Raw genomic sequence first — 11,314 nt, 5'->3', positions numbered from 1 at the left:
AAAATGTATGATTTTTGTTTGTAGCCCTTTGATCTGGTAATTCAGTACTTGAGCAAAGTGGCTGTCAGCTGGTTGGAGACAGGAAACAGGTTTCACAAAGCTGTTAGCTTTTGGCATTGTCTTTTAAGTATGTATAAGATGGTTTTTTAATCCAAAGAACCGTTGTGGTTGCTTTTGTGTTTTGTTCCAGCAGTTCCTATTAGTTTAGGGCAAGTTTAATTTGACAGGAAACTCTAATGACTCATTGTAGCTATAGAGTAACTGAATTCCACTGACCTGATTGCACACTACATCTACTCAAATAATCCTGCATTAATATGCAATTCTTAGATTGTCACATAACAGCTTCACATCTGTAACTTCGCTGACACTTAAGCTTTGTTTGCTTTTCACTGTCATAGGGAGGAAGGCTGAATAGGGGGTTTTGAGAGTAGCCATACTGTGTCTGTGGGTTAGCTCAGTCATGTCAGAGCTTGAGTTTTTATGAGGTTATTATAGGCATGAAATAGCACCACAGATAAATAAATTTGATTGGCATTTCCCATTATAAAAGATGCATTTGGCCATTCAAGCTGTTGCTTCTCTTGTGGATATTTGTCTGTGCTGTTTCAGAGAACAAGGCTGAGGAAAAACACAGTCTTTTGCCCACATTAATAACAACTCTGGAAACCATTTATCTGAAATACTTTAGATAGGTTATCTTGTGGAGGAGGGCAGGGGAAAGGGCAAGGGAAGGAGAGAAAAAACCTCTGGTGTGGATGACTCAGGGTGTATGTCATCCTTGCACAATGGCATGGTGCCATCCCAGGCAGAAGATGAGAACTTCCTCTCCATGTCAGTACCAGAAATAATGGTAATTTTTGAGTGGGGCACAGCGCACTTAAGATGGGAAGCCCCACATTTGCTACCTCAGTTGTTTCAGCTGGCTTGAAGTCAATTGTCAATGACACCGAGGTGTTTCCTTTCTCAAATGGCTCCCAAGGGAGTGTCTCTACAAGCAGAATTTGATGCATGTGCCTAGGTCTCCCTTTAGTGGTGAAGTTCAGCAGCTATAACTGCCTGGGACTGATCCTACCTGCAGAGGTCGCATCTTCAGCACAGGTAATGCGGTTTTCACTGGTGGATATGGGTTCGATCTGATACACACTTCCACAGCTAGCTAGCATGCTTTAAAATGAATCCTCCCTACCCTTCTTCAGGCCAACAATCAACAGATGAGAGGCAGGACACGACAGGGCATGAGGTGCTGGACAAAGAAGAGTAGATGAGCAGTAGGTTTTGGAGCAGGGGAAAGGTGTGCTGTCCTTCAGGAGGTGGAAGAGCTTGGAAGAGGAGGGGGATTTGCCTTTAAAGGGGAGAGACATGGAGGAGCTTGGAGTTGTGAAGGGAACAAAGTCCAGTCACAAAGCAGAAAACAAGGAACAAAAAGCAGAATTTTCTTTGTTCCTCTCCATCACTGAAAAAAGGCTCAGGAAAAAAATGTTTACAGTGACAGAACCAAGTTTAAAGATTTGCATAGCAAGACTTGGTACTCAAATTATGAAAGATTCAGTAGCTAGTCACTACAGAACTGCTGTGAGCCAAATTCTGAAAAACCTTAAAATTTGCTTTTTTTAATGGTGCTGTTCAGTCCAGCACCCGCCCTCTCACCCACCTGACTGTACCCATTCTTTGCTTTTTCACAGGATGGAGGCACTGCTCTTCTAGCTGCTTGTCAGTACGGGCATGCAAAAGTAGTGGAAACTCTGTTGAAGCATGGTGCCAACATTCATGATCAGCTTTATGTGAGTTACTTGACACAGATAATATTGACAACACTGGTGGTGGAAAAAATGTGCTGTGGGTTGGATAATAGTGAATCCTCTAGTTCCAGCACAGAGAAGCATTTGCCAAATGTTGCAGTTTTATAGAACTCTACTCCTCTAAGATGTGAATTTTGTGAACTGTCTGCTCTTCATGTTTCTGGGAGAAGTAGCACAAAATCAGCAAAGATGTTTTGGCTGCCTTTTGGTTCGTTATCTGTGTGAGTGAGATGTAATAAATCTGGATCAGATTTGTGCTGTCCCTTAGCCTTGAACAAAATACCATGATTTGCATTGCAGACGAAGAGCAAATAGCTATAAAGGTCCTGGGGTACTGCAGAATCAGTTCATCAGTTCTCTGCCAGAAAGGGTAGTAAAAGTTAAAAAAATCTTTAAATATCTTTGAAGTATTTTTTAAAAATACCAATTAAAATTATGTTATTTGGCATTTGTGACTCTCTAGCGCCTCAGTGCTTTGGGCAAAGAATGGTTAAAATGGCTGAACTGCCATTGTTTATTTGACTTTTCAGAAAGTTGAATTGAGCCAATGAAGCACTGGATTTAATTTACTCCATCAGAGACACAAATAGCTTGAACTTTTCAGCATTCAACAGAAACAAGTGGGAGATTTTCCTCCCACTTCCCACTACTCTTTCCTACTGCAGGGCACTCAAGACTGACAAAGATGAAGTTGTTCTCCAGGGTTATACGAGGTTTTTTCAGCCAATTCCATGGGCTGTGGATGTGCAGGAGTCTGTCACACTCAGCTGCCACGAGCATGCGTGGGAGCAGAGAGGAGCCACCAGCATGCTAGAAGCTGTGCACTGGTGACACAGGAGATCCCCACCTCTGTGCTGCCCTCACCCCTTATTTGTAGAGAACGATGTCTCATACTCACTGCTGTGCAAACAGCAATTGCCTTTCTAATCTGAAGGCAGTGATTCATACCTCTGCATGGTAATCCCTGGGGCTACTGCTTGGTTTTAAAATAGCCATGCCGACAGACCTGCAGACATTTACCTAGAAGTGAAAGCAGTAAATTAACTTCCTTGTTGTCTCTCCTTGAAGTGAGCAATATTTGCAATTGGATCTAGAGACGTATTTTTATTGCTCACAGCCATTGGGCAAAAGCGGTCAGAAACTGCTGCTTAATAAAATGAGAACACAATCTCTCGAAAATGAGTGTTAGCCTGGCTTCTTCTGTGGGACATCACCAAAGTGCATTTGCAAAGTAGTATCTGGCTGGCAATTTCACTGGCAACTGGCCAAATAAGAGGGATTTCAAGCATGCGTTTCAGTGGTGCTTCCCAAACCATCAAGGGAGATATTGTAATCTTAAATTGACTCATGTGAGGGGTAGAGGAGAAGACACAAGCACACCCTAAGTAGACAATATTTCTTGCAGAAATATGATATAGCCTCCCAACAACTTTCTCATATCAGCAGCAATTCAAATCAAGTACAAAAACCTAACAATTTTAAAAATGGTTGGGTGATAGGGAACCCAAGGTTCCCCATCTTGATTGATGCTGCATTAAAGAGCTTTTGTTTACTTTCTAAATGGAAGTGTTCTCACTATAACCTGTCTCTGGAGGAAGCGAAGGACCTGACACCATTACCCTATTTCATGTACTTGCATAGCAACCACAGAAAACAGCCCCTCAGAGGGCCCAGGGCGGTGCATTTCTAGTGCCAACAGAGACCCTTCTTGAGACCAGGACTTTTTTCTTGAAATTGAGGTCAAACATTTTAGATTCAATCCATGGGGCACTATATTCAGCTCATGCTTCACTAAGTCTGTGCTGAGTTTTGCAGGAGGAGGAGCAGCTAAGCAGTATCTCTTGGCAGACCACAGCATTCTGTCCCAATACGGCGATATGCCAACAAGGTCAACAACAGGCTTCCTGTTCTGTATTTTGTAATAAGCATATGCATGCGTTATCTTGAGATGTGCACTTGCACATCTGAGATGCAGTGAAGGGGGTCATTCACATCTCTGTTTAAACTAGAAGAGTCTTACCCTCTGGAAGAACTTGCCCTAGCATGCTCTATGATGAGTGCTGTGGATATGGGATGGGATGCCTGTCCCACCATCAGTGCAGATTTCCACTTCTTGTTAGTTGCAAGGATTATAATACTGTTCGAAAATTTTTCATTAAAAAAAAAACTTAATGAAATATGACTATTTTTTTCCTAAGGAAGAAGTTTCTGTGAAGTCAAATTCTGAGAACATCTGCACATTAAAGATATGTTGAGGAAAAATTAAATCCCATATTTGTTCACAAATTTGTTGGTTCTTCCACAAGGTTTTTGCAGGAAAATGCTGATTCCTGATAGGGCTGTGAAATACTTTGTCTTGTATGTGCTATTTTTACATTATTATATTACAGGTGAAGTCTCTTCTACAAGATGTGCCCAAGCAGTGGAATGGTAGTTGTGGCACAGTAGTATCACACAGTGCTCACTTCTTCAGCCTCAAGGGCAGACTTTAGTCCCGGAGTTCCCAGTCTTGCAAAGTACTCGAATGTGTTTTCACCATGTCTGTACACAATGCTTCTGCATGAACATATAAAAGCTAAATGAAGCTATAGTGTTATACAGGAACGAATTTCTAGTTCTGTAGATCAATGCTTCAAGACTGTTAGTATTCCAGGTCCAGGATTTAACGTTTGGTATGTGATGGGAGTCGGTACTTGAGCACACTGAATTAAAATGTTACCATAGTTTGTTATGAACTAGACTTTGGATGTTGGTAATTATTTCTTGAGCATGCCTGTATATCTGCTGATACACTGTATAATGGCTTAAGAAAGAAAACCTGGTTGGTTGGTTTGGTTTTGTGTGAAAAAACTGCCATCATTTCAACACAGTATAAGCTATGTGTATTTGTTCTTAGGATGGAGCTTCTGCAATTTTCCTGGCAGCACAAGGGGGCTATCTGGATGTCATCCGGTTGCTGCTTTCTTCAGGAGCAAAGGTTAACCAGCCACGGCAGGTAAGCTCGACACTTCAGGGCAGAGCTGGGGTCTAATTTTTTACATTTATGAAAAATCAATGCCAGAATTTTCTCCAGGCATCAGATTCCCATGGAGGTGTTTCACTAGAAGGCAGTTTATGACTGTGCTTGCATTCTTGGTTTAGTTCAGTTTGGTAATGTGGTTTTGAAGGGAGTACTCCGGTCATTTCTGCTTGCACAGAAACTAGATCATTTTTGGAAGAAGTGAAACTGGAAGCTCTGTTCTAGGTCTATACCAGTTATGCTTACACCCTGAAGCAGATCAAACCACTGACTGATCCTTTGAACAAGTTTGAACTGTGTGCATGTTTGAGTCAGGGACCAAACTAAATCAAAATAAAACCCTCCAGCTGTACATTAATGTTGATGTAAGGGCCTTGCACTTCCTCCTGCAGCTACTGATCTGCTTCTGTTGCAGCAGTTACTTACGAAGGTCTACACAGCCTACCACATCCCTGCAATCTTTTGGAAATCCTTGGAAAAGGTTTTGGAAATCTGGGAACTCTAGTGGGACTCAGTACTAATTTCAGTATATTGAAATCAGCAGGCCTTCAGTTCTGTGGCTTCAGCGTCAAAGCTGATCTTTGATAAAAGCATTTGCTTTTAGTTTGATTTCTTTTATTTTGTGTCATCTCTGAAACTCAAGTACTTTGAAACTCGAGTATGAGTGTTACCATCATCTCTGGAAGTTCTTGATGCATGTGGAAAGCCTTGCTGTTCCCATTTCCAGCTCGTTACACTAGTGGGCCTGGTACTGCAATCGCATACAACCAGTGGTAAATGTAAGCACGAAATTAGCTCCTCTGCAGGCAGTGGAGCTGCTGTTTGATGATTAAATGACATGTATGACCTACCTTTGTGGCTGGTTCAGAGGTTCTTGCTTAGAGGGGTGAGGGCTAGATCCATCTTGCATCACCATATGCTGGTGTTAAGTAAGGGTGCAAGAGACTTCCTAGGTGATAAACTATGGGATATGTAAACATAAATGGAGTACACAGGCGTATGTAAAAGCAATCTTGCCTTCCAAAAAAAGGGTTCATTAATCATTTAGCTGTTTCTTTTCCCTAAAATCAGTCCTTAAACAGCACATTTAGGTTCTGCTTTGGAGTAGCCAGATGTGGGAGTTGCACAGTTCGCTTTACTCCCAGCACACAGAAATGTCGGGTTAGAGACAGGTCTTCCCAGAAAACTTTGCCTGCTTTGAGAGAGCCTCCCTTGTGGTCTGCTGAAACCCTGCAGGCAAAGTAGCTGTCCTGGGTCTTCACTGCACATTTTAAATTGATGGGATAAGGTCTTGTACTTGCAATCAGTCATGTATGCAGGCCCGCTGGCTGTGATCACTGACTGCAGCAAGTAAAAATTGAGCAGGCAAGAGCAAATGCATGTGAAAACTCTAATAACAGTGGACAACGTGGCCGTGACAAGCGTTGCCAGGTATTTTCGGTATTTCCTTTCATCTACACCAAAAACCTGCCAAATCGTAGCCTGGCAGCAGAGATTGATATATATGACTTCTGCTGCATCTGTAGGTCTGTGTAGTCTCCTTTCTGCTCCTGTAGTGTAAGGAAAGTGGATTAGTATTTTATGTGCACAAACTAAAGTAATTTTCCTGGTGGCCCTTCCTCTACCTCTTCAGCACCAGAGCTGTGCTGGCAGCTTCTCCCTGGACCGATACTTCAGCTGATCCTAGGCTGTCCCCAAGATCAAGATTAAGAAATGTTAAAAGTTGTTAATTAACACAATCTGAAATGATCAGTGTAGGAGGATAGATGAAGGCATACATTAATGCCTTTTGAGTCGGTCAAAATAAAGTTGGGGAGCCTTAGATTTAGCTGAACCATGCTACCATAAAAACTGCATTCTGCTAACCACAATTATAATGCGCCAGCTAATTATTTCTGACAATATTTTTTTAGCTCTCTAATCCAATTTCTACAGCACAATGTTTCATGAGGCATTTTTAAATCTTAGTTGAGGCAAAGTCTTGACTCTCTGTGAATGTTCCTCCTGGCTCTTTTTCATCTCCGGCAGGACGGGCTTGCTTTGCTTCAGGGTACCTCCGATCCCTGCTAAGATTATGCCTGGATAAATCCATGGCATTTGTATTTGGGCCCATTGTAATCTGAAACATTTCCTTCACAAATGGAACATTTTTACTGTTTAATTAGTAAAGTAATGGTTGGATGGACTTCAGTCTCTTTCTTACTGACAAACAAATTTGTACTTTGTTTGAAGGTGGCATGTTGGTCATGAGGAATGTAGCTCCGGGGGGCAGTTTCGATGCCAGATGACTCCTACTGTCATCAGACTACACTGCCCTCACTGCTGCAGGCAACTTTTCTGAGCAACATAGCACTGAATACAGGGCTGCAGAGTGCCAGGTGTGAGTTCAAGCTTCTCTTCCCTCATGGTGTCCAGGTTTTCCTCTACATTTTGTGAATTTGGGGGCTTAATTCTTATGCCTGACCATGTGCATTTGCCTTGTATGTCTCCTCCTGCTGCTGCAGTGGGTATCAGTTCCTCTTTGGTCTCATGCCCCATCTCCCAGTCCCACAGGGGTGCTCTAGACACTGTAGGGCATCTTAGATGGTGCTGGCGGTCCATGTGTGGGCCCTTCAGCTCAGCTCTCGGAAGACCAAATAGTGAACCTTTCTGCCAAGTTTCTTCTCTGGCAATGTCATTTCTCTTGGACTTTAGCCACCTTTTGTTCTTCTGATGTTGTGGAGCCGGGCAGGAATTATTTTGTCGTCTTTTTGTCTAGACAGAGCTGGGGGCAGTGTCTGAAGCGTTTGCTTCTATAACTCAAAAAAAAAAGTGAGAAGATTATTTGCCAATGACTTTTACACTCTGCTTTGTCAGCCTGTATCTCAGCAGACTTTAGCCTGACTAATCAGATTCACAGTACTCTGAAAATTAATATGTTTTTCTTAATACATGATATGCCATCACACATATATGTAAGCCAGTAAACCTATATATAGACTTTAGACTAGCGAACAATTTCTTAATAATTATACTTATTACCAAGAATTCAGCTGGTGTAGTAATGAGATGGGCAGAATAGCAGAGGAGACAATGCAGAGTAACCTGAGAGTAGAGGCTTTCTGTCCCTGGAAGTCCTTAATAGGACTTTGAGGAGTATCTCACCTCACACACTAATGTGGCCCTTCCTAAAACTCCAAGCTGCCAGCAAACATTGAGATTCAAAGCTGTAAAACAAAGTCTTTAGTTAATGAGCAAGAGGAAAAGCATTAGAAATTTCAGTCAGAATATGTTTGGAACTGCTGGACATGAGGGTATATATTTCATGTCTATTAGCTTGCAATTGCTATTGAAATAATCACAGAATCATAGGACAGTTTGGAGGGTTGGAAGGGACCTTCAGAGGTCAGCTAGTCCAACCCCCCCTGCAGTGAGCAGGGACAGCTTCAACTAGATCAAGTTGCCCAGAGCCCCATCCAACCTGACCTTGAACACTTTCAGGAATAAGGCATCTGCCGCATCCCTGGGCAAGCAGTTCCAGTGTTTCACCACCCTCATTATATAAAATTTCTTCCTTATATCTAGTCTAAATCTCCCTTCTTTTAGTTTTAAACCATTACTCCTTGTCCTGCCACAACAGGCCCTGCTAAAGAATCTGTCCCCATCTTTCTATTGGCCTCCTCTAAGCACTGAAAGACTGCACTAAGGTCTCCTAGAGCCTTCTCTTCTCCAGGCTGAACAACCCCGACTCTCTCAGCCTGTCTTCATAGCAGAGGGGTTCCAGCCTCCTCTGGTCCCTCTCCAACAGGTTCACGTCCTTCTTGTGCTGGGGACTCCAGAGCTGGACGCAACACTCCAGGAGAGGTCTAACCAGAGTGGAGTAGAGCAGCAGGATCACCTCCCTCAACCTGCTGGCCCCAAATAAGCACACTTTAAAAATGTATGGGGTATTTAACATTGTTTTAGGAATGTAGTGATCTATACAGTCTGTTGGATGGGCAGAGGGACAAGAAAAGTAAAGTAGTTTTTGAACTGCATCTTTGCCTGTTCTCACTTTCTTTTTGACTCATCTTCAAGTCCTTATATCTGTTTACACAGGGATTCTCATGTGACCTCTTAGTACCATGTAGTATCTTTTTCGCACCACACAGCAACATGAAAATGGACAGAAATCTCACCTACACAATATAAATATTCCATGTGTTTGCATAAACCTGCCTATTGGATGGTGTTTGCTTAAGAGAGAGAAGCTGACAATAGTCAATGTGACCCCACCATCAACTTCCTCGTCTTTCTTCAGGCCAAGTCCTCCAAAACAGTCACTCTTTCTCACAATGTATTTATGCTTCTAGTTATGCTTCTAGCCCATAACTGAGATACGGAGGACGATGTCTAACAGCAGTACTATTAAGGACAGTTAATGTAGCAGTGATGTTAACTAACACCTGTATTTTCTTTTGCTCCTTTTAATTTATATCTGAAAATAAGAGTTGTTCTCACAGACTTCACTGTGCTGTGCTTGTGCTTGCATTTCTTGTGTAAACAGAAGTGTGAATTTGCACAGTGCTGGTTCTTCATGCAGATTAAATTGTGTGGGCTTCTCTGATATTTTCCAAGTTTTATAGGCTTTTCCAGTGTCCCTATTGCTATTTTCTAGAGCCCTCTAGTGGGGGGAGATTAGAAAAAATATGAAGTGTCAATTTACTGGTAGGGAAAACACTATTAGAGGGACAGGTTTTGCCATCATGCTAACATCACATACATAAGGGAGCCTTTGTTATTTCTGAATCACAAAGAACACTTAATTGTATTAACAGGATATGTACTATATATATATATGAGGTCAGTCGCTGAATTTCAATGAGTTGATTTACAGAGAAACGATGTAAGAATGGGCAAAGATCCTGTTCCTCACCATTTGAGAAGACTGAAGACCTCAGGATGTGCATTTGCTCTTTCTCAGAATCAGAAAAAAAGGAAGCTCAGAATATTATATCAAAGGAAGAAATAGTTTTTCTGCTTCTTCCAAAGGATTAACTCATTAGCCCATAGAAAGCAAAGAACGGGTCTAATAACGGGTTTTTGAATTGCATGACCAAGTCATATGAATCTTCAGCTGGCACTCAGAATTGCTTCTTTGATTAAGGTGGAAATATCTTATTTAAAGTAAAAAGTTGCTTTCTTCTGAAACTTCTCATTAAGGCTTTTTTGGAAGCCCCGGTGTATTTTGCCTTTCTTTTCCTGCCAAGTCTTCAGGCTGCTGAGGGTGGTGAGGGGAACTGGCACGCGCTGAAGGCAGAAGCAGACACCGCAAGAGGCTTCACTTTTACACTGAAGTCCATACAAGCAAAGCCCCTTGGTAAAGGCCCACGAGAATCAGTCTGGCACCACATAACTGCTGTAGTCTGGAGAATCAGACCATTCAGAAGCAAAAGAAGGAAAAAGACACAAAACTAAATTCTAATTGCTAAATACTTCTAGTGTTTCAACTCACCTTTGGCTTTCAGATGGAAATCCATCACAAAGTTTAACTTATTCTGAATGTGAATTTTAGTTTCTGAGGTTTTCTGCTCGAATAATAATTGCATAGGAGAAATTTTTTAAAGCAGATTGTTTCATGCTAGGTTCCTTGCTAACTGCCTTGTTTTCTAGTGGAGTTACTGAAGACAGATTTTTTGAAATATTCACCATCACTATAAGGCAGGAAGTTTTTACCAGATTCCTTGAGGGTGGGTAGTGTAATCTTGAAAGTTGGTGATCATCTTGCATTTATCCCTAGATTCCATAAACAACTTCCAATCCTTATGTACAGAGACCCAGCTGCAGAATTTGCCCATGCGTGCTGAGAGTTGCTGGCATCTTCTGTCACGTCTAGCCACCTAGAGTCCAAAGTACACAGGATACTTTTGGCCTTTACATTTCAAACTTCCCCACGGATTTCAGGCACAGCTGATAAGACCAAGGCAGCTAAAGGTGGCTCTACTCCACAACTGGAGCAGTTCTGACTGCTCCAAGTTCCCATGTGCTTTTGGAAGCAACTCTGCATATGCTGATCTGTGGCAGGATTTAATTTCGGAATTGAAGTACATCCGTTCCAGTAGGCAGACTTGGGTGGTAAAATACCAGGGAGATTAGCATCTCAAAGTGAAACCATTAGCAGTCTTATTTTGTTTGCAGGATGGGACAGCTCCCCTGTGGATTGCATCGCAGATGGGTCACAGTGAAGTGGTACGAGTAATGCTGCTGCGTGGAGCCGAGCGAGACGCTGCACGGGACGTGAGTAATACTTTTTCCTGTCCTCTGTCTGCAGCTTAATGGCTTGTAGATTCTTTTGAGGCTGCAAGTCTGCCTGGATGGAGGTTTGGTGTCTCCAGAGTCCATCCTCTTTGCCAGGTTCTAAAGTCTCACCATGGGCTCCCTTTTTCCTTTTGTGTCTGGGACAGCTTCCTGGAGGGACTTTCTGAAATGAAGGAGTGGAAATGTCCATATAAATCACAGAATCATTTGGTTGGAG

The 11,314-nt window shown here is 42.3% G+C and overlaps 1 protein-coding gene across 1 annotated transcript in view; it reads left to right on the top strand.

Annotated features, from left to right (window-relative positions):
- The window catches only part of ANKRD29 (ankyrin repeat domain 29), a gene marked incomplete at both ends in the record, with an annotated part of 18,864 nt that extends 7,788 nt beyond the window's left edge, over positions 1–11,076 (top strand). Inside the window, 3 exons of the mRNA XM_010144584.1 lie at positions 1,686–1,784; positions 4,699–4,797; positions 10,978–11,076. Of these exons, the coding sequence (XP_010142886.1) occupies positions 1,686–1,784; positions 4,699–4,797; positions 10,978–11,076 (297 nt within the window). The remainder of the gene's footprint in view (positions 1–1,685; positions 1,785–4,698; positions 4,798–10,977) is intronic.
- Positions 11,077–11,314: the final 238 nt, after the last annotated feature.

The sequence above is a fragment of the Buceros rhinoceros genome, unplaced genomic scaffold (genome assembly GCF_000710305.1).
Source record: "Buceros rhinoceros silvestris isolate BGI_N320 unplaced genomic scaffold, ASM71030v1 scaffold17421, whole genome shotgun sequence".
Taxonomy (NCBI): domain Eukaryota; kingdom Metazoa; phylum Chordata; class Aves; order Bucerotiformes; family Bucerotidae; genus Buceros; species Buceros rhinoceros.
This window is presented reverse-complemented; position numbering and strand designations above follow the sequence as displayed.